Here is a 26,798-nt window from a genome sequence, read left to right as displayed (position 1 = left end):
AAGATGAATGCAGATCAACAACAGCAGGATCAAGCCTTCCAGGCTCCCCTTCTTCTACACACACACACACACACACACACACACACACACCAAACAAACAAACAAACAAAATACAAAAAAAAAACAAAACACCCCACTGGCCCTGGTGGGTTAGGTTGAGGTTAATTGCTCAGAGGCAAAATGACTTACTTTGGGTGAACAGGCTGTACATTTGTCAAATGCCAGGCTGACAGGAAGGACATTATCGAACCGTGACAGAAATCCCCGGATCTAAAAAACAAACAGAACAGAACAATTACTCATTAGGCAAGAGATGAACACATTTATAAAGATGCATGTCTGGTGGGTGACAAGGAGGAGGGAATGGTTATTAGGGGTCCTGACACTGGCAATTCTTGACTGTAAGCAACCCCCACCCACCCTACTGTAATAAGTTTGAGGGGGAAATATATTAGGTTCTTTATTCCCAAGATATACATGATCTTTAAATATGTGAGGCCTAAAATCAAATTTACTTAAAAATATAAAAAAGCAAGGTGGGAGATCTAAAGCATGTCTCAGGGCTGTGGTGTATCTCAGTTGGTAGAATCCTTGGCCAGCATGCACAAGGCCTTGAGTTCCATTTCTGGCATGGTATAAACCAGGCTTGGTGGTGCACACCTAAGAACCTAGCATAGAGGAGGTGGACGCAGGAGGATCAGGAGTCCAAAGTCATCCTTGGCTACATACATAATAAGTCTAAGGCTAGCCTAGAACACATGAGACACTATCTCAAAAACAAAATGAACATAAAAATACTGTTCAAAGAAGTGCCTGAGAGCTAGGGTGCAGCCGAGTGGCAGGTCATTTGCCTGGCGTGCAGGGGCCACGGTTCCATCCCAGCCTCACAGAACAGAACAAAGCTGGGTAATCTAGGTTGCTCTGACTTGCTTCTCCCACGGAAATAGAGGCTTGGGGGTAAGCGTGCATTTCCACAGCGCTACACTGACTTCTCAAGAGCAGACAGCTTGGGGATAACAGAAGGCAGAGACTGTTGTTCTAAATTAGGCCTAGTGACTAGGTGCTGAATGCAGACCCCACAGAAATAAAAATGCGCAATTACACCATTGCTGGGGAAACAGCGCCATCTTGAGCAGAAACATCTCATTGCAAGCAATAAAGCCTCCAAAATTGAGTGCTGATGGGGAGCTGCAGCCCGTTGTATGTATCAGGGAGACACAATAAAACTCATGATGGTAAAACCTTGAGCATTCCCACAGAAGCCAGCATCTGCAGTAAGCAACACAACACAAATCTGCTTGAAAGTTTGCTTGATGCCAGAACTTCCTGTTTTAAGTTGATGAAAGCAGGCTTAGAAGATGAAGCAGCCTGGCAAGGTAAGCAGGAGGCAATAAAGCTACATTCCTATTGCTGTCATGGACACCATGACTAAAGGTGGGCATCTCAGTTTTCTTGTGGGAGCCGACAAAGATTTCAACTTGTGGTTTGACTCAAGGCCAGAGTCAGAGTTTATGTTGCTCTCCAAGTCTGCATAGGTGCAAAGGCCTGGTTACCAGGTGTCTTATACTTCAAGGCCTAACCACAAGATGCTTTGCCGTGGGGCGTGGTTACCAGGTGTTTTGAAGGGTCTCCACTTGGTTGTACATTGTGCTTTGATCTTGGGAGGGAGAGGTCTTTTACCTCTCCCCTTGCTAGTGTATAAAAGGCCATTAGAAATAAACTTGAGGCTGCCGGTTATTGACCCAGGACTCTCCCAAAGCTATCCTGCATCTGTTTTTTGTTTTTCATCATCTACTTCTGTATTTCTTAACTAGCATTTCTCAATTCCTCACTCCCCTCTTCAAGGGACCCTTTGATAGGTTGGGGCTGGACCCCATCATTTTCTATTGTTGTGAAAAACACCATGACTAAGCAAGAACCTGGAGGCAGGAGCTGATGCAGAGGCCATGGAGGAGTGCTGCTTACTGGCTTGTTCTCCAATGGCTTGTTCAGTCTGTTTTCTTATAGAACCCAGGACCACCAGCCCAGGGATGGCACCACACACAATGGACTGGACTCTCCCACATAAAGCACTTAAGAAAATGCCCAGCTGGGCAGTGGTGATGCACACCTTTAATTCCAGCACTCACGGGGGCAGAGGCAGGCAGATTTCTGTGAGTTTGAGGCCCTGGTCAGCAGAGTGAATTCCAGGACAGCTAGGGCTATTACACAGAGAAACTGTCTCAAAAAATAAAATAAAAAGCAAAAAAAGAAAAGCAGAGAAAATGCCCTATAGACTTGCCTGATCTCATGGAGGCATCTTTCAAAAGTAAGGCTCCCTCTTCTCTGATGACTCTAGGTTGTGTCAAGTTGACACACACTATCCAGCACCAGGGTTAAGTCAGAGTTGACTCCTTGGGAACTTTTGAAAATGTGACATTTAGTTTCTTATCTCTGAGGGATGTGGTGGCCATTTTATAAACCAGAACAAGAGGCAAGTCCAGGGTGGAAAGTCAACTAACCAGAAACCAGGAGAAGCCACCAACTGAAAGGACCTTAACGGTAAGTCACAAAGGACAATGTTGAGATCCTTATGAGCCCCAATGCTCCAGGTTTAAATGCACGCTCTGAGGCCAGTGAGATGCTCAGCAGGTGCCAAGCCTGATGACCTGAATGAGATTCCTGGGATCACACGCTAGACGGACAGACCGATTCCTACAAACTTGCCTCTGACCACCATGTGTGCGCCACGGCTCACACACTCACACCCATGTACACCTACACAAATAAATATAATAAAAAGATAATGTGAATGTATGCTCACAGTGTGCCTCAAACAGACATGTAAGTTGCTTTCATATTGAGTTCTTTTAAAGCAATCCGATTTAACACATTTTCCATAAAAACACTGTGGAAAGTGGTCTACACATCCGTGTTTGCATTCTGTGGTGTGATGTTTTCTGCTAAACTTATGGGGGAGCAGAGCTGGAAGGGAGTGAGCTGACCTAGTTATAAGGCTGAAACGAAGAGCAGGAAAGGAGGAAGGGGAGAGACAGATAGGAGGGGGCGGGGGGAGAGAAGGCCAGCAGCAACATGGGTGTCTTCGTTAGGTTGCTGTGATGAAACACCATGACCAAAGAGCAAGGTGGGGAGGAAAGGGTTTATTTGGCTTACCCTTCCATATCTGTTCATCACCAAAGGAAGTCAAGACAGGAACTCAAACAGGGCAGGATCCTGGAGGCAGGAGCTGAAGCAGGGGCCATGGAGGGGTGCTGCTTACTGGCTTGCTCCCCATGGTTTGCTCAGCCTGCTTTCTTACAGAACCCAGGACCATCAACCCACAGTGAGCTGGGCCCTCCCCTATCAGTAACTAATTAAGAAAATGCTTTACAGCCAGAGCTCATGGAGGCATTTTCTCAATTACAATCCCCTCCTTCCAGATAACTCTAGTTTGTGTATCGAGCTGACATAAGATCAGCCAGCCTAGCAGGTCACAGGTGTCTCACCAGGACTCAAGCCGTCTCACCAACCTAATCGTGAGTTAATCTTTATTCATGGCATGAAGTAAGCATCTGAAATCCTTCTTTTGCATGGACAAATTCTGTCTTGCCACAGATGTTTCTGTTTATTTTGAGCCAGGGATTGACTCTGTAGCCCAGGCTGGCTTTATACTGAGGCAATCCTTCTGTCAGTGCTGGGATGACAGGGGTGAGCCCCCACACCTAGCTGCAGAGCTACTTGCTGGAGAACACTGTCCCCATGTGTGACCCATTGGCCATGTGGGTAGGAGTCCAAGGCCCTGAACAAATGCTGCAGCATTTGCGTACAGCAAGACTATAGACCGTGAAGAATTGAGAGCCCAGAAATCAGATCTTAGGTGTATGGCCAACTATATTCCCTCAGCCTGACAGGAGATACATAAAACTTACAGAGAGGCTGCTGTCAGCAGTTCAGCATCATACTTAGACATGCATAAACTCCCAGAGTGACCCATAATCCAGATTACGCAGAAGTCCTAAAGGATATATCCAGATCCTTTCAGAGAGGCCAGGCTCCAACTCATAGTCTAAGAAAGTATTGGAATTCTTTCTACATTTTTAGAAAGAGCACCATCATTCCACCTTATGAGCCAAATTAATATTTAGATTAAGAGTCTGTAAAGTGGTGTCAAAGATTCTGTCCTCTGCCCTTTTCTGTTTTTAGGACTTATTTCATTTGTGTGTGTGTGTGTGTGTGTGTGTGTGTGTGTGTGTGTGTTGCACGCACGCGAGCATGCGTGAGCGCAGTACCCATGGAGAGAAGTATTAGGATCCCCTGGAGCTGGCAGTTGTGAAATTTCAGACGTGGAATCTGGGAACTAAACTTGGGTCCTCTGCAACAGTAGCATGCGCTTCTACCACGGAGCCATCTTTCCAGTGACCACTCTCCCCTTTTCACGGATGAAAACGCAGAGGAGACATAAAGGCAGAAATCAGAAATACAGAAGTCAGATGAGTAGCTGCCAGGGGCTGCGGGGGGACTGGAAAGGACACCAGTCCAAAGGAACTGTGGGGTGACAAATGCACTGAGCCTCCTCTGTGGTGGTGAGATGGAAATGTAGGTGCTTGTCAACACTTATTAAAGGGTACAGTTGGTGACTATAACTTACACCTTGGAAAGGTTGATTTAAAAACAGTTTATAAATTTGGTATTTTCAACAAGTGCATAATGAAAAGTCCCTGAAGCCCCCACCCCCCAAATAATCACCAGTTTTAGTGTCCAGTGTATCTTTCTAGAGGGAAATGGTTTTCACTTATTTATTTATTTCTGGTTCTTGATGCTAATCCTGGAGCCTTATGATTGCTAATTCTACCACGGAGCTATGTGTCCTCCTGCCCAGAAGGAAAGATATGTCTAAGCTAACCCAAAATAAGTGTTTCTTTGCTGCTACCTGCAATGCTGCAGGACCCTGAAAGAAAGCTGCCTATGCTTTCTTGGCTCCTGCCCTGCTGTTCACTGTGAGACCCCACACAGGAGAGCAGGTGAAGGGAAATCTCTGCTGTCAAGCAGCTCTGGGTTGTCCCCAGCTTCGCTATCAGGGCTTCGAAGACAAGAGACACTGCCCTGGGTGTGGGATGAGAGGTGGTGGCGGAAAGCACAATCCATGGGTGCAAGGCTGTTCAAGGGGGGCCAGTGGTCTCGGGACTCTGCTGTGCAGTGTGGCCAGACTTCAGCAGGCATACAAGGCCCTTTTGGAAATACACCAAGCAATGACAAATGTCAGAGCTTAGTTCAAGGAGTGGGCCTGGCCACCACAAAGTCTTTCTTCCTGGCTCAGGGTGGTGCATCTCCAGTGACCACATTCCTGCAAGTTTCCAGTGGTGGCTCTGGGCTGTGCTGTGAAGGCTTATTCTGGAGGGGCTCAGGGTAACTGATGGCAGAGCAGGGAGGGGAAGCCCTGGATTGGGTTGTTGTAATTTTAGCTAAAGTGACTCCAGTTTTATACCAGGGCCCTCATACCTCTAGTCTGCTCTCCATGCCAGGTGAGGATATAGGGCATTCCCACACACAGGCACCACGCCAGGTCTACATGTTGAGTGTTCTCACCTGTCCTATGGCAGCTCATTTGGGTGTGACTGTCATCCTGTGACCTTCCACCACTTCCCAGATAAGATAACCAGGACTCAGAGATACAGCACAGCCTTACAAGCGTCAAGGAGAAAAGCCAGGAATCTCATTTCTGGTTTATTTGGACTCTAAAAACCTGGTGGAAAAGCTAAAATGCACAGAGGAGGGAAGGCGGGAGGGAGGGAGGGAAGGAAGGAGGAAAGGAGGGAGGGGAGAAGAGAGGGAAGGAGGGAGGGAAGGAGGAACTCAAACACATTGTAAAACAAAATCACAGATGGCCGGCCCGAACACCTCTCAGATGAGTTCAATTGTCTTCAGTGGCTTTTGCCCAATTAGATACAAAATAAATCTCTCAGGAAAGGAGGGGCCTTTCTCTCTGACCCACTGTCCTGGCCATGTTTCCACCAGCGCTCAGCAAAACTAACTTTGGTGCCAAGCCCACTTTGCCTCCGTGGGAAGCCAAGACCAACTGCCCGGGAACAAACAGGCACCCCAAAGGTGCTCCGAAGCCCCCTCAGAGTCCCACTGCTCGGGTGTTGCAGCAGCTCCCTTCAGGCTTGGCAAGGTTGCTAGAGTTTGGAGTCTGCATGCATAAAAAACGTGCTCCAAACTCCAGATTGATCCTGGATGTTGAAAAGGAGTCTTAATCACATTCCGTGCCAAGATGGAGTTTAGCAACAGTGAGCCCCAGGTACACTGCAGAGGTCTTTGCTTCAGATAACAGCTTCCGTTCCCATCCCTGGCTGCCTCTCATTATTGAACTGGAGCCACAGAGGGACCAAAGAGCTAAGCTGGAAGCCAGCCAGTATCATCTTCAGAAAATACTGCAGGATACAGCTAACTCTCGAGACCTAGTGAGCAGTGTTTCTCGAGTTCTAGGATTCTTCCTAATTTCCTGTTTAGAGATAAACTTCCACTTTAATAAAAAGTGGAAAGAGAAAGAAAGCCAACACAGGCAAGTGTCTCATGTGCCCTGAACTCTGCTAGTGCCTAATAAATACAATCTATATGTGACTCTCAAGGGCTCGTTATTAGGTTGTCCTTATTTACAGACGGAAAACATGAGGTTCAGAGGAGACGAGACACTTGCCCAAGGAGAAGGTAGGCAGGATGAGAGTGTGGTCAGATCATACACCCAGGACCCTCCCAGCTTTCAGGTATTTCCCATTGGATGGAGATCCTATCATTCTGATGGTCTATTTGTGTCTACGACCTTGGACTGTACCAAAAGCAAGCACTTCGTTGCTTTCTCTGATCCCATTGTGCCCTGCATAGTCTGTGCCTGGGAAGCAGCTGCTTGGTTAGTTGGGAGGAGAAGGTGGACAGCATGACCGGTCAGAAACCACAGCAGCCAACACAGTACAACTACAGACCATCACTTTTCCTGTCACTGTCTAGCTGAGGGCCACAGAACCCAAGGGAAGGAAGCAACGTCCTCTTGGCTGGACCTCCTGTTCATCTCCCAGGGCACAAGAGTTGAGCATCCTTGAACCCCAAAATAAAGAGGCCTTATTAAAAATAGAAGGCCTAGAGGTAGAGAAATGGCTCAGTGGTTAAGAGCACACACCGCTCTTCCTGGGGACCTGAGTTTGATTTCCAAAACACACACACACACACATCAAGCACCTTACAACTGCCTGTAACCCCAGCTCCAGGGGCATCTGACACCTGACCTCTGTGGGCACTTGCATTCATGTGCATACATCCGGGCCCCCATAATTAAAACAATACAATTAGATCTTAATAAAAAAAAATACAAGACTGGGGCCCGGGGAGAGGGGCACCAGAGCCTGAGCAGACAGGCAATGAACAGTGGCTAGAGCCTCCGGCTCCCTCTCCACCTTACCTCACTTAGAGGCCTCTCAGGCCAGCCTTTGCTGGTGCCCTGCCCTAGTTCTGCTTTTCTGCAAAGAACAGAAATAAAGAACTCAAGAGCCCCAGAGAACCATGGGTTTCCAAGTGCAGACCTAAGGGAAGGGCACACACACCCAGGCACAGGACACATGCACTCAGAGGCTTCTCCTCACATCTACCTCAGAGTTAGGAGTTCATTCCCCAAAGACAAAATGCTAACTGCTCAGTCTGCAAGACAGAACAGGGACATCTGCTGCAGGGTCCTTTTGAGGCATTCAGGCAAAGGTCATTAGACACAGGCCACTAAGTTCTGTCAGTCTGGTGATCTTCTGCTATTCTGTAGAGGCAGCCTTCACCTGAATCCGCCCCCCCCCCAAATCCTGAGCTTTGTCTCCCAGTGAACAGACCCCATCCTTATGAAGGAGGTCCTATGTACTTTGCATCCTCCATCAGTAGAATCTATCCTTACGCAAATTACAAATCCTTCTTCCCTAGACCCTTACCCTGAGCACTGTTCATCAGCCAATAGAACTCTGTCTTATTGTAAGGTCACAGGTGCTTTGCTATAAAGATGTACTTTGCAAGAGAGTTTCTATGGAGCCATCCCTGAAGCTCTGCTATGGTAACTGTCACATGGAGATTTCCTCCCAAAGTTTCACTCTGCTTAAATGAGTAAGAAGAATAAACCCTTTGGTCAGACTCAGCACCTGCCCAAGTGGTGATGACCTGAGTTTCATTCTTCACCTCATGTGGATCATTTCCTCGCCAGCCGTGAGGCCTGCAGGGACAACAATCTCTCTCTGCGTCCTGACTGAGGGTACAAGGTGACATGTGGCCTCACAACCCTGTTGCCACACCCTCTTCACTGCACTGGACTGTGATCTTAAACATAGCCTTAACTTGCCCTGGGCAGATATTTGTCACCAAGAAGAGAAAGTAAATAATGCAACAAGCTTCCCGTCTCTTCTTTTCGATGTGTAGGATGCACACACACACACACACACACACACACACACACACACACACACACACACACACACGCACGCACGTATGTGCAAGTGAGTGGGGACCAGAAGAGAGGTTGATCTGGTATCTTCCTTGATCACTGTCCTCCTCATATATGGAGGCAGTTTCTCACGTGAACTCAAGGCTCGATGGTGAGGCTGGTCTAGCTAGCCAAATGCTCCAAAAGTCTCCTGTCTTCCTCCCAAGTGCAGGCTGGGGTTACAGGTGGGCAGCCATGCTCGGCCTGCACGTCTGTGGATGCTAGGAATCTGAGATCTCATCCTTGCGCCTGTGCAGCGCGTGCTTTATCCACGGAGCCCCTCCCCCACTCCCACTTTTGAGTCAGGGCCTCACTATGTGCCCTAGAGAGCTTTGAACTCTTAACTACAAGCTGTGTCACCATGCCTGGATATCATTCTCTTAATAAAAGATCCAGGACGGTGGGAGTGGATGGGATAGTGATTCTTCGCTGAGAACTACAATCTTAAAGTTGTCTGCTGAAGACGCCTGACCAAGGGGTACATACTGTAGGAATCCGCTTTCAGAAAGTTCAGAGTATGACAAAAAGCCTCCTGAGAGCTGAGAGTTCACGTGTGTGTGTGTGTGTGTGTGTGTGTGTGTGTGTGTGTGTGTGTGTTCACTTTGAGATTTTCTTTTCTTTTTTCTTTTTTCCTTTTTCCTTCAGAGCTGAGGACCGAACCCAGGGCCTTGCACTTGCTAGGCAAGTGCTCCACCACTGAGCTAAATCCTCAACCCCTGTGTGTTCACTTTGTGAGTGCTTGGATCATACATTTAATGATTTGGGTCATTATCTGTATGTGGTTTATGCATTAATACATTTTTTGAAGAAAAAACACTCTCTTTTTTTTTTTTTTTTTTTTTTTGGTTTTTCGAGACAGGGTTTCTCTGCGTAGTTTTGCGCCTTTCCTGGAGCTCACTTGGTAGCCCAGCCTGGCCTTGAACTCACAGATATCCGCCTGCCTCTGCCTCCTGAGTGCTGGGATTAAAGGCGTGCGCCACCACCGCCCGGCCTAACACTCTCTTTAAAGAGAAAGCAGCTTTACTTTCTGACTGCTTGCAATGTCTAACCTCTGTGTTGGGCCAGAGACTAAAAAAAAACAAATGAATACAAAATAACAAAATAAAACAACAACAACAAAAACAAAAACAAACAAACAAAATCTGCCACCCAAAGAGCCTGTTTTCTCCCATCAAGTGGTTTTTCATGGTTTTGGTTTCATCAGCTATAACATTCAGCTGATTTCAGTTGGGGACTAATCAGGTCTCTCGAAGTCCCTTGACAATATCTGAATGGGGTCAGTTTACCTGTGGACCAGAGTGGGGCAGAGCAAGCCATGGCCTCCCAGGTCCCCCTTAGAGGACAGCAGAGAAGTCAAGGAATGTTCTCCACTACACAGTGGTGTTCGGGAGATGCTGGGGGTGGGGTGAGGCTTTCCAGGCATCTCACTCCACAGGCGCAGATTAATAAGCACTCTCCTTGGGGCACTGAGAAAATGAGCCAGAACCTTACAGGTCATTCTTTACAAGCAAAATACACAAAGGGACTTAACTAGCCCCTCTCCAACAGGAAACCATTTGTCTCTAGAGTATGGAAGAGGAGAAAGAGGGGAGGGGGCAAGTGGGGGGAGAGGAGGAGGAGGAGAGGAGGAAGGGAAGGGAAGGAGGGAGGAGGGGAGGGAGGAGGGAAGGAAGGATGCTGAGCCCGCCACCAGGCCCAGCTCTGGGGAGATAATGCTCCCTAATCACAACACAGTTGCACAAATAGAGTCCTCTTCTCTTGAGAAACAAGCAAACAAAAAACCCCAAACGTTTGTTAAATGGGGACTGAACAACTCTGATTAATTTTAAAGTTCTTTTTCCACTTTCCTTTTTAGAATGTAGCTAAAAATAAAGGCTTAAAGGCTTAAAACTTGAAATAAGTAACCAACACACACACACACACACACACACACACACACACACACACACACACACACACGGCTTTTACCATATACGGTGGCCTTATTCTTCAGCCTTTGAAAAGGCCAGATGAAGAGATGGCCAACAACCAAAATAACCCTTCAGACAACTGCAGAGGAGGGAAGCTGGAAGGCTTAGTGAATGGCAGGCAACTGCCAGGCCCGCTCATGGGGATGAATGCCCATGGAGCGGTGAGTTGCCATAGCACTTGGGAAACACAGGCACATGCATCTGACACAGCCATCCCTTCAGGGAGGGTGTTCTGCCCTCCGGCCTCAGCACGGAGAAAGCAGCAGAGGCTGCAATTTAACTTCAAGTGAAGACCCTCCTCAGCATGAAATTGCTAAGAGAGATGAGGCCCGGGCTCCAGGGCAGGAAGACCCGGAGAAGATGTGAAGGAGAGCAGCCCAGGTCAGCCCAGAAGCCAGCAGGCCTGTGTGTGGTGGGGGAGGACTGGCTACTGTATCACCAGGCTCTGCTATGAATGTGTCTGTGGCAAAAGACGAACACGTTCAGGTCATACAAATGCCACGCTTGGGAGCATTGAGCGGAAGCCACCTTTCCTGGGGTTCTATGGTTTCCAGAGTCGAGGCAAAGGTACTCCTGGACCCTTGCTAAGGCACCTACTTTCCTGACATGAACAGGTTGGAGACAGGAGGTGGTGCAGACCAGACAGATGGAGCAGAGCGGGAAGCTGAGGCACCACCATGCAGGCCTGGGCTCTCCACCCACAGAAGCCTTGAGAGAGCACCAGTCACGGGCAGAGTCCGGGTGGACTTGGAGCGCAGCTTCTCTAACTCTCCAGGGTGGTGTCCAGCTCTTCCTCCTGCTGACTCACTCACACTGGAAAGCGCCAGGCACAGGAGCTGGGCTACTACTCAGGACACATGTTTGGTATGCACGAGGCCCTAGAGTTTCACCCCAGAACTAAACAAACACACTTAATTTGTCAGGCAGAATCTGCACTGAAGGGACACATCACAGTTATGAAGTGGAATGCATGGGACTGTAGAGAACATCTCCCCAAATGTCACGCTGAAACTGTCCTCATACCCCCAAAGGCAGCATGCAGACCATGAGACATAGGACCTGCGGGCCTCATCCCACAGTGTCTTCTTCCTTTTCAGCCCCAGGCATGGATCCTGCAGGTTGTGTTCTGCAAAGGCCCTGCTTCTGGGTGACATGGCTAACAGTCTGCCCATGCTTGCTCAGAAAGGCTTCCTGCCCAGGCAGGGTACTGGGCACTGAAGACTAGCCAGCTACTCTACATCCGCTGGGCTGGCACCCATTAGCCTGGCCTCTGTGACTACCAGGGAGCTTAGTGTGGTTTGTAGACAGGAAAACAAGGCCCTGAGAAGTTTTGAGACTGAGCCAGGGAAGGCCACACATAGCAGTGCTGTAGGATGGTCTGTATGTCAAATTACTCTGATTGGTCAATAAATAAAACACTGATTGGCCAGTGGCCAGGCAGGAAGTAGGCAGGACAAAGAGAGGAGAATTCTGGGAAGTGGAAGGCTGAGTGAAGGAGTCACTGCCAGCCGCTGCCATGACAAACAGCATGTGAAGATGCTGGTAAGCCACCAGCCACGTGGCAAGGTATAGATTTATGGAAATGGATTAATTTAAGCTATAAGAACAGTTAGCAAGAAGCCTGCCACGGCCATACAGTTTGTAAGCAATATAAGTCTCTGTGTTTACTTGGTTGGGTCTGAGCAGCTGTGGGACTGGCGGGTGACAGAGATTTGCCAGGCAGGAAAACTCTAGCCACATAGCAGGGCTGAGACTGAACCACGCCTGGCTGCATCCTTTCTTTTGCTACTGCATGGCGGAGTCTGGTCGGTAGCTTCACATCCAAGTCAGGTGTCCCCAGAACAACATTCCCCGGGTCACAAGGCCCCCATAAAGCCTCAGCTGCAGCAGCTGTGTTGGTGGAAGGGTGAGGGGCCCCCACCTTCCCCTCCACCAGAGGGTGGGGGTAGGACCCCCAGTTCATTCCCAATCACTCACCTGGTGAGGCACAAGGCCCAGAGAGGTGGGAGGTTCGTTCATGCGGTCGTCACTGCTGCTGGCGACGGCATAGCCCCTGCAGAGGGAAGCAGGAGGCCTCTCAGCTCACGCGTGCTCATGGCGAGTACACGAGAGAACGTCTGGGGGCACGGGACAGAGTTAGAACCAGATGCCCTGTGCTGGGCCTCATGAGCTGGCAGGAGGCTCATTCCATGGGAGCGAGGGAAAGGCAGTCACTGAAAAACGGGCACCATGGAGTGGGGAAGAGGAGAGCCAGCTTGTGTTGTCTCTAACCAAGCAGCTCAGCCATTAGCTGTGAAACAGGAGCAGGGTATGTGGCGGGGAGGGGGACGGACTGCATGATACATCAGGGGCATGTGAGACAAACCGCCAACTGCAAGGCTTTCCCGCACCACCCCCTCCCTCCCTCCCTCCCTCCCTCCCTCCCTCCCTCCCTCCCTCCCTCCCTCCCTCCCTCCCTCTTATCCCCACTCCTTCCTTTCACAAGCTCTCACTACACTGTGAAGGCCAGCTAGGCTTGGACTCTCCTCCAGCTCAGCCTTCCAGCAGCTGGAGTGGGCCGTGTACCCCACGGCCTCCTCTCACCGGCTACACTGATCCAAATGCCATGAACACGGAGGAAGGAGAAAGAAAAGGAGTGAACTGGGCAGAAGTAATGGGCTCCTCCCAGAGAGGGGCCAGGGAGTGGGACTAAGGGGGTGTAGAGCCAGCTCTCCAAGACTTTACTTCCTCCCAGGGGGTAATAAGAACCTGGATGGCAGGGAACGCGAGGGCAAGGGAGGACATAACTGCTCATTCTCCGTTTACGCCTTGTTCACCAGTCCCTGAGGCCCTCTGAGTCATGTGACAAACAGACTACTGCTGTGGCTGTCCGCACTGTCTTTCTTGGAATTCCATTTGGATGAAAACTAAGTATTTTCTGAACTTGACTCTCTCCACCTGCACTACAAATGGCACACTTAGAGCACCACCCCAAAGCAGGGTGTGGCGATCGATCGATCGATGCTGGAGGAGCCGCAGCCTGGCAGCCTGGCAGCCTGGCTGCCACCCACCGGCCGCTTGAGTTTTACGCACCAAGCCTAACTCCGCATCAGAAACAGCAAGGGGAGATGGCAGGAACTTGTCATGCTGGCAGACTGAGGACCACCCTGAGTTCCCGGGAGGGCGATATGAGTTCAAGGCAAGCCTGGGATACACAGTGAGACTCCGACCAAAAATAAGGAAAACAAAAATCACAACTACTAGTTTTCTCCTAGTAAGTTCAATAGGGGTTGAAGAAGTGGACAGTTATAACGTTCTTGGGACGGGGCCTTGCACAGACTTTTGAGAAATGAACCACTGCATCTGCAGTCCAGCTTGGGCACCTGTTTGCCCGCAGGCCAAAATCATAGCTTCAGTGGAGAGTGAGAGCTGTGTGAAATGAGATCATATGGAAGGTCTAGATCTGAAATGTAACAATGGAACTACAAACCTTGATGGTTTGAACCTTCGCCAGGCACAGAGAGGAAAGAGTCAACACACAGGCAGAGGAGCCAACCAAAAGAATGTGCTGAGGCGAGGGAAGACCAAGAGATCATGAAGGATGCAGGGGACACGAGTGAGAGATGCAGGGGGACCAGACAGAGTACAGTTCGGAGTCCTAGAGAGAGCACGGAGGATGAGAATGGGAAGAGTGGTTCTAGGGGACAGGGCAGAGAAGTTATACTACAGACGAACTCACCATGCAGGAGATGCCAGAGCAGGAGATGCCAGAGGCTGCAGAAGGCTGAGCCAAAATGAACTAGAGCGGACAGACTGCCCCAAAGTCACCAGGGGACGGCCACAGGAAGAAGAGGGAGACCACTCAAGGGAGATAGTAAAAGGGATGAGAGATGACTCACAGGGCCTGAGAGACAAGAGCTGGCTGGGGGCCCCGCAGTAGAGTACCTGCCTAGCATGTGCGAGGCCTAAATTCCATATCCAGAAATGATGTAGGGCAGCGGGGGGGGGGGGGGGGGGGTGTAGAAGGGGGAGGAGGAGGGAGAGGAGAGGAGAGGGCAGAGAGAGAGAGAGAGAGAGAGAGAGAGAGAGAGAGAGAGAGAGAGAGAGAGAGAGAGAGAGAATATACTAGTCTAAAATTCCATCAAAATGAGAAATCTCCTTAATTACAAAGACATGTTCAGACAGACAAAAACTGAAATGCTTAAGGAAATTCTACAGGCAGAAGAAAATGCCTTTGGGTCACAAGTTTGGAGACACAGGAAGAATTGAAAAATGTTAAAATTGAAAACTAAATGAATATTAACCATGTAACCGTGTCTTCTGGGGTTTAAATATGTGAAGAATTTTCAAAAATGAATGTGAAGACACTGCTGGTCATCTAGCCAACACTTAGTCTCCTCTCCCACCTCTCACAACTTTATTCGGAGAGGCAACAGGCCCAGCTGACAGATTTCTTAGCATTCCTTGCTAGGTGAGTCAAAGGATGCATCTTCTGGAAAGGGCTTTCAGGGGCAGCTCACAGGTCTGCATCACCAAGGCAGACAAGGACCCAAGGAGGAAGTGGCTGACCCACTGCCCAAGGCTGCCATGGCAGTAAAGAAGCCCAGGAAACAGTGGTCTTGGGACTACGCGACCCAAATGGCACCTCGTGGCCTTGAGGGTGTGTGCTGATGTGAGCCTCGTGGGTCTGCAGAGCGGGGACGCTGCCCTTAGAACATCCCAGCTAATAACTGCAAGGGCATGCTGAGGTCCAGACAGCCACGGCCCGTGCTTTGCCTGCCGTGGGTTGTCTGGACTGAAAACCGCAACCAGTAGGTAAGATCTACGCTCAGGATCAACAGGGAAGGCACTGGGCCTGCAATACCCCATGAACTACAGACAGCCCTGGGAACGTGCTGGAGCAGCCAGGCTGGAACTGGGCCCAGGGACGGGCTCTGTGGGGAGGGCTGCAGTTCTGGAGAAGCAGCTGGTGACTAGACAGGTGCTCAGGATGAACAGGAGGAGGGACATGAGCACTCATCAAGAATCTGTTTAAACTCAGATTCCAGTAGTGACAACTGTCTTTTTTTTTTTTTTTTTTTTTTTTTTTTTGGTTTTTCGAGACAGGGTTTCTCTGTGTAGCTTTGGAGCCTGTCCTAGAACTCACTCTGTAACCCAGGCTGGCCTCGTGACAACTGTCTTATTTGTGACGCTTGCCCCTGGCAGCTGGTGAAAGAGACACCAGCCTGATGTTCCTGTGACCTTTTGGATGGATTTTGTCCACTCTGTAGTTAAAAAGGTGTGGTGTTGTTTTAAGCTGTAATCATCTGAAAATGTTTCCCAGAGGAGAGTAACAAAGGGGCCCTGCCACTCACTGCTGAGCTATCATGACTGATGGATTCTGGGAGGGAGGGAGGGAGGGAGGGAGGGAGGGAGGGAGGGAGGGAGGTGCCCACTGCTGAGCCCAGCAGGCTCGGTGCATAGCCCAAAACCCATGGTCACACCGCAAGCTCAGTGGGTCACAAAACCAAACAAAGAGTCGTGCATATGACAGAGATATTTATAGGGTGGAAGGGAAGACAGCGGTGCTCGGAGGGAGAGTGATCAGCAATATAATCATGTTATGTACACGTAGGAAATCACCCAAGGACAAATCCATTAATTAAAAACGCAGGAAATTGGTGAAAGGAGTTCCTTTGTTTCAAGCCCCATGGCTTTTACTTTGCTACTAAAATAAACGCTTATCTGCCAGTGAGTAGAAACTGTCACACAGATGTGATCATGGAGAGCACAGCAGCACCTTGTGCCCACAGCTGAGGGAGGCTGAGTGGCACATGCTGAGCCTCTGGACCCACCCTGGACTATGAACTTTGAATTTTATTTGGCCAAGTCCCTGGACACGAATTTGGCCACAGGCAGCTGACACAATTCCTACTGCCAGTGACCCATTATACAGTATATACATTATATACACAGAATATACAGTACACCCATCATATGGTATACATTATATACACAGTATATACAGTAAACCCATTATACAGTATATACATTATATACACAGTATATACGGTATACCCATCATATGGTATATACATTATATACACAGTATATACAGTACACCCATTATACGGTATATACATTATATACACAGTATATACGGTATACCCATTATACGGTATATACATTATATACACAGTATATACGGTATACCCATCATACGGTATATACATTATATACACAGTATATACGGTATACCCATCATATGGTATATACATTATATACACAGTATATACAGTACACCCATTATACGGTATATACATTATATACACAGTATATACAGTATACCCATTATACGGTATATACATTATATACACAGTATATACAGTATACCCATTATACAGTATATACATTATATACACAGTATATACAGTATATTCATTATACAGTACATACATTCACAATGTCCAGGGCTAAGAAAAGCACAATAAACTAACAAAAGAGAAGTGTGAAAGACCAAATGCCCCTGCCAAAGTCTTCCTTATCAGCTGCCAAAAAACTCAGAAGAATTCAAGAAGGGCACAGGGTATACCCCAGAGATCACATACTGAGTATTTGGGCCAAAGAATTGAACTAGATTTTTTTTTAAGTCTTGTTTTGAGGTCAGAAAAGCCAAGAGATTGAGGGAGACCAAGAAAGTCTAAGGGAGACAGTGCCTAGTGATTACTGACAAGCATTCAGTTCAAACGTTCATCTCTGGGCCCCAGACTCACCCCTCAGGATGCTGCAGGACAGAAACCATCAGCTCCACAGCCAGGGCACCTGCAATCACAGCCAGGCCTGGGCGGCTCACCGTGCACTGCTGGTCCAGTGTCCGGTCTCTGGTCGACTAACAAGAAACAATCAGTGGCATGTATAGAATATTCTAGTCCAGGTAGCCTGAGGTCAACCTGAAACTCCCCAAGATAGAGCTTTAAAATACAACCAGATTGGTGTAGCTGACAAAGGCCGGCCAGCCTCACCCTATTGTGTCTTGGGAGGATCATAATAAACAAAACAGAATATGTAATTAAATGAGGCAATATGCTATACAGGATGTGCACTTGTTAAGAGACAGAGACGGGGACACTGACCATCAGCAGCATGGCCTCATGGTGGCTCTGCACTCAGTGCTCCTGTAGAGGAATCCATCCCCTCTTCCTTGCTTAGTGGGTGTGAGGTTGAGTCACAGAGTAACAGTCGTGAGTAGCTGGTGACCCTGTCCTGCCATGTTCCCCGAGGTAATGGCTCAGAGTGACTCTGAGGAGGAGGCCACAATCTCCACCCTGCTGTCCTCTGTTCCTGCACACTGCCTCATCAGATTGACTGTAGTCTGAGGACTTAACTGCAAAACTGCAAGCATTTGTTACCATCTGTTTCCATACACAAGCCGAACCTGGGTCAACTCCATAAATTCTAACCTTCCAAATGGGGGCAAATCCTGCAGTTATTCGATGCTATAAAAATGTCATGGACCGAAAAGACATGGCTGCTGTGGAATATTATTTTAAGGTGAGGAGTCAGTGGAAGGCCTGGACTAGAACCCGGGGTTTTAGTCTCCCGTATCTGGGGCTCTTTCTAGAGCTCTTTCTTTCTATAACGGACCAGGCTCCGCAGACGTTTCCTTACTCAGTTTCTGTCCGATGGTTGTAGCCACATTCATGCAGTGACTGTGACTCAGCCACTCAGGAAAGGGTGCCAATCATGGCTTATGGTTGGATAATGCCACCCACCCAACTAGAGAATGCTCTTTATTAGACAACCTTTAAACAGCCCTGGGAGGACCCTGCCCCAGCACACAGGATGCTGACTGAGTAGAGCTGTTTGTAGCCATGGAATTGGACTTACGTCTCCTGGAGCCACTACATCATTGCAGAAATAGCAGCCAAGCTTGTATCCAGGGATGTTAGCAAAGAGCGAGGAGCCCAGGTCAGCAGGCGCCGCAAGGTGGCTCGGGCACAGGTCCCCAGCTCCCTGTTGCTTGGGTTTCTTCAGGCCGTGTCTCATGACAACAAAGGTGTCAAACCCCAAGGCAGCGTTGATGACAAGCTGTTGGCATTGAAGGAACAAAAGGGAGTCAGGAGAGACAAACTAAGGCTAAGTTCACATGCAGCTACCTTTTTTTTTTCTCTCTCATTTATTTATTTATTATGTATACAGAAGAGGGTGCCAGATCTCATTACAGATGGTTGTGAGCCACCATGTGGTTGCTGGGAATTGAACTCAGGACCTCTGGAAGAGCAGTCGGTGCTCTTAACCTCTGAGCCATCTCTCCAGCCCCCCACATGCAGCTACCTTTAAATGGCTTTCTTTTTCCTGTGATATAACTAGACTTCAATAGTCAATTGAAACCTGCAAGAGACTTGATAAACTGCTAACATAAACCATCTCATTTAAAGCCCCTACAAACATTGCCTTTTTATAGACAAGGATATCAAAGGTCAGAGTTCTACTTCTGTCCCAAGGTCATGCAGCTGATAGGAGAGAGGCGTGGAGGGCGGTTGGTGGGTGCCCACAGCACCTGCCCTGTCCTTTCCGTTCCTTGGAATGTTTTACTGAGACACCATTTGTAAACCATGATTACCACCACATGGGCTTTAAGAGACACTTTCTTCATTTGTGCTGTAAGAACTCTTCTTGGTTGTGGTTTAAGTTTTCCCCCAATTTTTGGTCACATACAAAGAATCAAGAAAATGCACGAGGGAGAAGAAAATAAGGACTGCTCCTGACACAGCTCAGGGGTTCCAGAAACAGCTGGGGGCATTGCCTCTTTTATCTTCTCTCCCTTCCCTTCTTGTCCTTTGCCTCATACATGACAGACAGAAGATAGATAGATGATAGGTGACGGATGGCTGACAGACAGATGGGGGTGGATTGTGGTAGAGGCAGACATGCATGTTTTTATATGGAGATGTAACACCTGAGATTCATATGCTATTTTATCTTATAGTATGGTATTTTCTGATGACCATTCTTTGAAAAGCTCCCTGGGAGGGAGAGCACACTTAGGAAAGCATCCTACAGCACAGGCCCTTGACCTTCATCTGTACCCAGAGTGGCACCTGCAGGGATTGCTAAGAGAAAAGTAAGCACGCCCATGCTGGGTGACGGTGTGGGGTAAAGAAGGGCTGTAAGGCCACAGAGGTCACCGTTTCCGGGGGGAGGGTGGGCTGTGGACACTTCTCTCTTGGGTGGCACACCCCACCTTCCGCTTGCTGGCCGCAATGACAGCAGGAAGCCACCGGCTCTCTCTGGTGTCCATTAGCAGGAAGATGACATCATGGCTCTCGATGAGCTGCTCCAGCCGCTCCACGTCTCTGCGGGCCTGCTCCAGCGTGACACCAGAGAAATTCACAGGATGTCCCGGCATGGGGATGCTCATGTTGAAACCGCTGGCATTCTAGGGAGGCAACGGCCATACTTGTGTCACTTACAACCAGGAACTTTCTGTGTATAGTATTACTGCTCTTTCCCTCAGATACCTGGGCCTCTTCACCACCTTCTCCACTTCCTTGAGCCATGTATGTGTGTGCATGCATACATGTGTCTGTGTGTGTGTGTGTGTGTACATGTGTATGTGTCTGTCTGTCTGTGTATACATGTGTGTATGTGTGTGCCTCTGTGTGTTTGTGCATGCGTGCACGCATTCGTGTGTGTGTGTGCGCGTACATGTGTATGTGTCTGTCTGTGTATACATGTGTGTATGTGTGTGCCTCCGTGTGTTTGTGCATGCGTGCATGCATTCGTGTGTGTGTGTGTGTGTGTGTGTGTGGTGCTGAGGATGGAGCTCAGAGCCTCAGGTGCAATACAGCCAGGGATGTTCACTTTCCACAGAAGGCAAAGTGTGCCAGCATCACAAACTGCGCCTCCATCTTCTGCATCCCACGGGCCACGGGCAAGTGTGATAACATTGGCTTTCCCAGAGCTGTCGAAACACTGACTGGAAAGACGATTGCAGGGGGTGGGCAGCAAGTCTGCAAAAGCTAGGAACTAAGTGGCAGCACTGAGATTCCAAGCAACGTCTGCACGGGAAACGGTTGGTTCCCAGTCCTCTCCAGTGACAGACTGGACTGCTCTCCCAGGTGGGCCTGCCTATCTCACCTGGGGTAGTATGACAATCTGTGCCTTCTTCCCTAGAACTCTGCAGGCTTCCCACTGGGGAGACAGAGTACACTGCCCAACACCACGGAGCCTGGGCTTGGCCTGTGAATTGCTTGAGCAATGGGAAGAGAATGGGAATTGCTGTGTTGAGGTTGACATGAGACTCTCTAGCCTTCTCTTCTCTCAGAACTGCAGGACCAGGAGACTGTGGCTCCTCAAGCCTCCATTTTGAAACAATCACATACAGGGCAGACTGGAAGCTGAGTCCAGCTTTGCCTATCAGCTAACACATACAGCCTTCATACCTCTGGTGTAGACTCACAGCTGGATGCCACTGAGATTAGGGGACTATGAGATGTCACGCTGTGCTAGAGAGACCTAACTAATGTCTCAATGGTGGGGCTGTGGCTACCCAACACATAGCTGGATATGTAGTGGATATGTAGTCAATGCTATAGAATTCCACTCAATAAATGATGCTCCTGAGGATGCTTATGAAATAAAACCATTAACAACAGTAGGCTTCGGTAACAGACAAATCAGTATTGAAAGGCTAAAGGCAGGCAGGCTTTCCATAGCCGGGCTGAGGGTGCTGCTTCTAGCCCTGTAAGTACAAGCAGAGCCTCAGAGGTCACTAATGTGTCCCCGTTGGGTAAAATGATCATATTCTTGCTGAAAGGCTTAAAACACATCTCAAAACTTACTTTTATTCAAGTGTGTTGAGTGTGTTGGCTAGTTTTTGACAAATTTAAAGCTTAATGGAGGAATTGCCTCTATCAGGCTAGCCTGTTGGTATGGTGCTGGGGATGCTATGAATGTGTTGCTCTGATAGATTGATAAATAAAATGCTGATTGGCCAGCAGCCAGGCAGGAAGTATAGGCGGGACAAGCAGAGAAGAGAATTCTGGGAACAGGAAGGCTGAGTGAGGAGTTGCCAGCCAGACACAGAGGAAGCGAGATGTAAAAGTACCTGTAAGCCACAAGCCATGTGGTAACTTATAGATTAATAGAAATGGGTTAATTTAAGATGTAAGAGCTAGTCAATAGTTAGCCTGAGCTAATGGCTGAGCAATTTTAATTAATATGAGCTTCTGAGTGATTATTTTATAAGTGGTTGCGGGGTCCATGGGGCTGGGCAGGACTGGAGAAAACTTCAGCTACAAATGGCACCCAACGGCTCGAGTTTCCACCTCAAACCAGAGAATACTTAATAATCAATTTGAAACAGAGCCAAAACCAGATTTCTACTTCACGTCTCATGCGGGTGGCTAGACGCTGCAACATGCGGGCTTGTGTGGTTCGGCGTGCGGGTTTGGCCTGCATGCAACATGGCAGATTCCCAGCCGCGCAGTATGCTGCGGGGTGGATATGGCTTTTGCTGGCTTGCCAGCTTCTGGGGACTCTCCTGTCTCTGCCTCCTTTCTTACCATGGGAGCACTGGGATTACAAACACATACTTCCATGCCTGGCTTTATATGGGTTTTGAGGATTCAAATGCGAGTCTTCATGTTTACATAAAACATTACATGCCAAAACTACACAGAGAAATCCTGTCTCGAAAAACCAAAACCAACCAACCAACCAAACAGAAAACAAAAATTTTACATGCTTTGTCCAATGACCCCTCTCTTCAACATCTTAGTGGTGCTTTTAGAAGGCCACCACTGAGGTGAGGCAGTAAGCTTGGTCATATGATGCCTTCTGGTAGGAAATACCACATGTTTGATCCTCAGTCACCAATACTACAGAGCCTCATTCCCCAGGATCCCTGGGACTTAAACATTTGCAGTTTACAGGGCAAGAACATGACTATTCCCTGCAAATCATCAACGTACCACTCCGGGAAATATTTTCTGGAGCCGCTCTGCTGCAGCCAGGGCCTTGGGCCTGCCACCCCCCAGACAATCTTCAAATTCATACAGAGGCTGCCTCACAGGGTTGGAGTAGGAGATCTTGGCGTTGTCCACAAATGTGACATGTCTGACACCCCAGCCCTGCACAGAAACAGGAAACCATACCTGATGAGCATGTCTCAGTACACACTTCTAGAAGACTCTAGGAAGGATTTTGCTTCTAAGCAGCTGTGGACCTTAAAATATAGGAAACTGAAGAACCTGAATTGTACAAATCCAGTTTTTGATCATTAGAATGTCAACTTCTTTTTAAAAGACAAAATAATTATATGCCGGGGCCTAGATTCCCACCGTCATTAGACCAGGAAATAGCAGAGTAATTGTCACCTAGAGTGTTATTTTTGACAGTGCCACTAGGGTGAGATTGCAGTGAACGTTAGGAGACGGCTACTGTGTTGATTCAGGGTAGGTGAGCACTCCACAAGTGAACGCTAGGAGACCGCTACTGTGTTGATTCAGGGTGAGCGGGCACCCCCAAGTGAACACTAGGAGACCTCTACTGTGTTGATTCAGGGTGAGTGGGCACCCCCAAGTGAACACTAGGAGACCTCTACTGTGTTGATTCAGCGTTAGCGGGCACCCCGCAAGTGAACGCTAGGAGACCGCTACTGTGTTGATTCAGGGTGAGTGGGCACCCCCAAGTGAACGCTAGGAGACGGCTACTATGTTGATTCAGCGTTAGCGGGCACCCCGCAAGTGAACGCTAGGAGACCACTACTGTGTTGATTCAGGGTGAGTGGGCACCCCCAAGTGAACGCTAGGAGACGGCTACTATGTTGATTCAGCGTTAGCGGGCACCCCGCAAGTGAACGCTAGGAGACCTCTATTGTGTTGTTTCAGGGTTAGGGAGCACCCCACAAATGAATGCTAGGAGACCGCTACTGTGTTGTTTCAGGGTTTGGAAGCACCCCCAGACGTCTTTGGCTTCTCTTAATGAGTAACTAAATATAAATATCAACTCCTCTGGAAACTCATTTTGGATCTCAATTAACTCCAGAAAAATGACCAGCAAGTGGTCCCCCTGTGAAACAATGAAGAACATTCTCAGAGTATTTCTCCACCTGGAGAAACTTGCTTATAACCCAGTCTTACAAGGTGAGTCTGTGTTCTCATGCAAGTTGTCATGACGTCACGGACATTTTCGTAGATGAGACCATTTCTGGAAAGGTTTTTATTTGAAGATCTGTTTGTGAGATGCACAGTGTTTCGCCTCCATGTGTGTAAGTACATACATGTAATGTCCAAGAAGGCCAGAAGAGGGTACTGGATCTCCTGGAGCTGGAGCTACATGCTGTAGTGAGCTGCTAGGTGGATGCTGGGAACTGAACACAGGTCCTCTCCAAGAGCAGCTAGTGGTCCTAACCTCTGTGCCATCTCTCCAGGCCCTATATTCCCTTACAATTTTATACAATCACATAGTTTTAAAGTTGACTAATAAGTTATAAAGAAAACTTTTCATAAATAGCAGTCTATAAGACAGCTTTTATAAATAGAAATGAACAGAGAAGTGACAAGGCCCATGAATGACCTCTGTTTCCTTCAGCCAGGACAGCTCCCGGCCTCAGTGGTAATGTCCTTGTGTATGGAGTCTGACTATTTGTGGGAAGGGAACTGGACTGGGACTGGAGGGGCATCTTGCGCTTCTGTCTCACAATGACTACAGATTGCTCTTAGAACTAGCATTGCTGAGGAGAGCCGAAGAGGAACGGGAGGGAGGCACCTAGGAGATGGGAAACAAGAGGCACAGCTGGACAGCTGCACAGAGGTCCCCAAACTCACCATCAGTGTCCTAGCTACATTACACCCCAAGGTACCAGCTCCCAGCAGCAGGCACTTGACAGACACGACCTTGTCCAAGTCCAAGGTGGGGACCAATCGCCAACACATCAGCTTGAGATTCAGATCCACGGATGACTCAGCCAGCCTGGAAAACAAGAGATTGATGTGCTGGTGAGTCATTTGAATGAAAAAAAGGAATAAAAAGGAGAGGACATGACAGCTGGTAGGTATGGTGGAGGAGGGGAGAGCACAGTCAGAGGCAGGGACATCTGGGACAGTCCAGAGTGGACATGACCAGACTGAGCGGGGCCAGGTGAGGAGAAGGGGGAGGGAGAGCAAGGGAAGAGCCACTGACCAACAGTGGGAGCTTGGGCCAAGAGACGGGCATAGATGTGGTGGTGAGGGCGAGGGAAAGATCCCCCAACCCCATCTCCCCTGCCAGGTGAGGGAGCTGACCCTCCCCCCATCAGCTGCAGCTCTCAGGAAATCGCGCCCTGCACCTCACTATTGATGGATGAGGGTGAACTGGCCTGAGAATGTGAGCTTGGGAAATCTGGCTCCACCCTTCATCTGCCATATGGTGGCAGAGGCTGGGGAGAGATTCCCCCCTCGATGCCTGTGGAGAGTAGAAGAGCTGTCCCTGTCCCTCACCAGCTGGAGCACTCGGGAGAGTGGCCCCTGGGAAACACAGTAGAGCTGGTCCTGCTGTTGTATGTGCGCATGCCCCGAGGGTATGAGAGCAGGAGTACGGGTCCCACCCCTTGCTCATTACTACAAGCAGGGGTAAACTAGCCGCCGCTGGGGCAATGCTGGAGATCTCACCCTGGTGGTAAGGATGGAGAGAGCTGGTGGGCTGACCAATCCTGCAACTACCCAGGCCCAGAACGAGGAGTTGGCCCACTCCAACATCCACCCCATCTATAATCTGATGGAGTACATGAAGGGGCCAGTCCTGTGTACCCAAAACTGCAGGATCTCCATGACACAGTGCAACAACAGGATGTGGGATGTCTTTCTGTACACTGTGAATATGTGGTGCTCTCATTGGTTAATAAATAAAGCTCTTTGGTGAGGCAGAATAAGGCTAGGCGGTACATTCAAACTGAAGATGGAGATGAAGGGCAGAGTCAGGGCAGATGCTGTGAGCTGCCCAAAAAGCAAGATGTGAAAGAACCGGTAAGCCATGGGCCATGTGGTAATACATAGATTAATAGAAACAGGTTAATTTAAGTGTAAGAGCTAGTAGTAAGCCTGATCTACTGGCCAAACATTTATAATTAACATAAGCCTCTGAGTGATTATTTTAAAAGCAGCTGCAGGGACTGGGTGGAACAGAGGAAAGCCTCCATTTACAGAGTCCCAGTGAGGGCCCAGCATCAATAGTGTAGGAGAACCCTGAGGCCTCAAAGCAGATCAATGATTCTTTGCAATGATCATCTGCAAGTAAAGATGTATGGACTAAAAGGGTAAACTGTGTGACTCACTGTGTCACACTACAGCTTCCATGATGAGATTTTTCTTTTTTTTTTCCCTCTTAATTTTATTTTGTGGGGAGGTTGCAAGTACAGAAGGCAGATACGAAGGGACAGGGAGATGAATGGGATCAAGATGCATGATGTAAAAGACACAAAGAATAAATAAAAAAAGAAAAACAGAGAGAGTGGGGGCACAGTCAAAATGGCTGGATTATACAGGGAAGGGGAGCGCAGGCCCTGGGGTGGGGAGTTCAGGGTAGGGGGTGGGATATGCCAGTCATACCCTGTAACAGGTAGGGACTGAGGGATGCTAGGAAAACCTGGTGACCAGGTCTGCTTTGATATGTGTATTAACACATTAGGGCACCTCAGTCACTTGACCCAGGCTTGAGACCTAACACATTCACATGTGTTCCAGTCTTCATTTCTAACAGACAGACATGATCTATGGGAGGAAACAAGATGGAAATAACCAGGCAATCAGAGTCAGAGTAAAAACGAGATGAAGCTTGTAGGTAACAGAGTGGAGAAAGGTTATCACGCAGAAAGCAGGCCACTTCCTCTGCGATTGCTGGGGTGGGCCAAAGTCCCTACATGGAGCTCCTAACAGCAAGGGGAGAGAGGAAGTTAGAGCAGTCCCGAGCTGTTGTGTCGGCTTACCAGAATGGCTCTTCCAAGTACCAAAAACTCTCCCAGAGCTTAATAAAGGGTAAGCGGATTCTCATCCTTGAAAGTAATGTGGCTTCTCCACAAATGCAACGCTGTTTATAAAATCCTTCAGGGGTGGCAAGTAGGACGAAGATCCACAGCCGTGAATAAAGAACTAGAAAGGGAGGCAGAGGCAGGCGATCTCTGCAACTTCCAGGCCTGCCAGGGCTGCACAGTGAGACTCTAAACAGAAATGACCATAAAGACTAGAAAAGGCAGTGCTGAGGTCCGGGTGTCTGAGAGTCGGAGCTGGAAACAAGAGTGGAAAGCCGTGCATGCCTCGGGATGCCTGGCACACTAGTCTGCAGGACAATGTGGACCAGCAGTAGCTGGCTCTATTACCATTACCAGCACCCCTGAACTACACAGC

General features: G+C 48.7%; 1 protein-coding gene across 4 annotated transcripts in view; it reads right to left on the bottom strand.

Moving 5' to 3' along the window:
- Atg7 (autophagy related 7) overlaps positions 1-26,798 on the bottom strand; it is a 229,946-nt gene that overhangs the window by 129,931 nt on the left and 73,217 nt on the right. For all 4 annotated transcript variants that reach the window (XM_042273856.2, XM_042273855.2, XM_076567632.1 and 1 more), the window contains 7 exons: positions 24,246-24,390; positions 22,389-22,547; positions 19,658-19,852; positions 18,301-18,501; positions 17,187-17,302; positions 12,433-12,508; positions 190-270 (listed from right to left, as the gene is read on the bottom strand). In XM_042273856.2, the coding sequence (XP_042129790.2) occupies positions 190-270; positions 12,433-12,508; positions 17,187-17,302; positions 18,301-18,501; positions 19,658-19,852; positions 22,389-22,547; positions 24,246-24,390 (973 nt within the window). The remainder of the gene's footprint in view (positions 1-189; positions 271-12,432; positions 12,509-17,186; positions 17,303-18,300; positions 18,502-19,657; positions 19,853-22,388; positions 22,548-24,245; positions 24,391-26,798) is intronic.

Source organism: Peromyscus maniculatus, chromosome 3 (genome assembly GCF_049852395.1).
Source record: "Peromyscus maniculatus bairdii isolate BWxNUB_F1_BW_parent chromosome 3, HU_Pman_BW_mat_3.1, whole genome shotgun sequence".
Lineage (NCBI taxonomy): Eukaryota > Metazoa > Chordata > Mammalia > Rodentia > Cricetidae > Peromyscus > Peromyscus maniculatus.
This window is presented reverse-complemented; position numbering and strand designations above follow the sequence as displayed.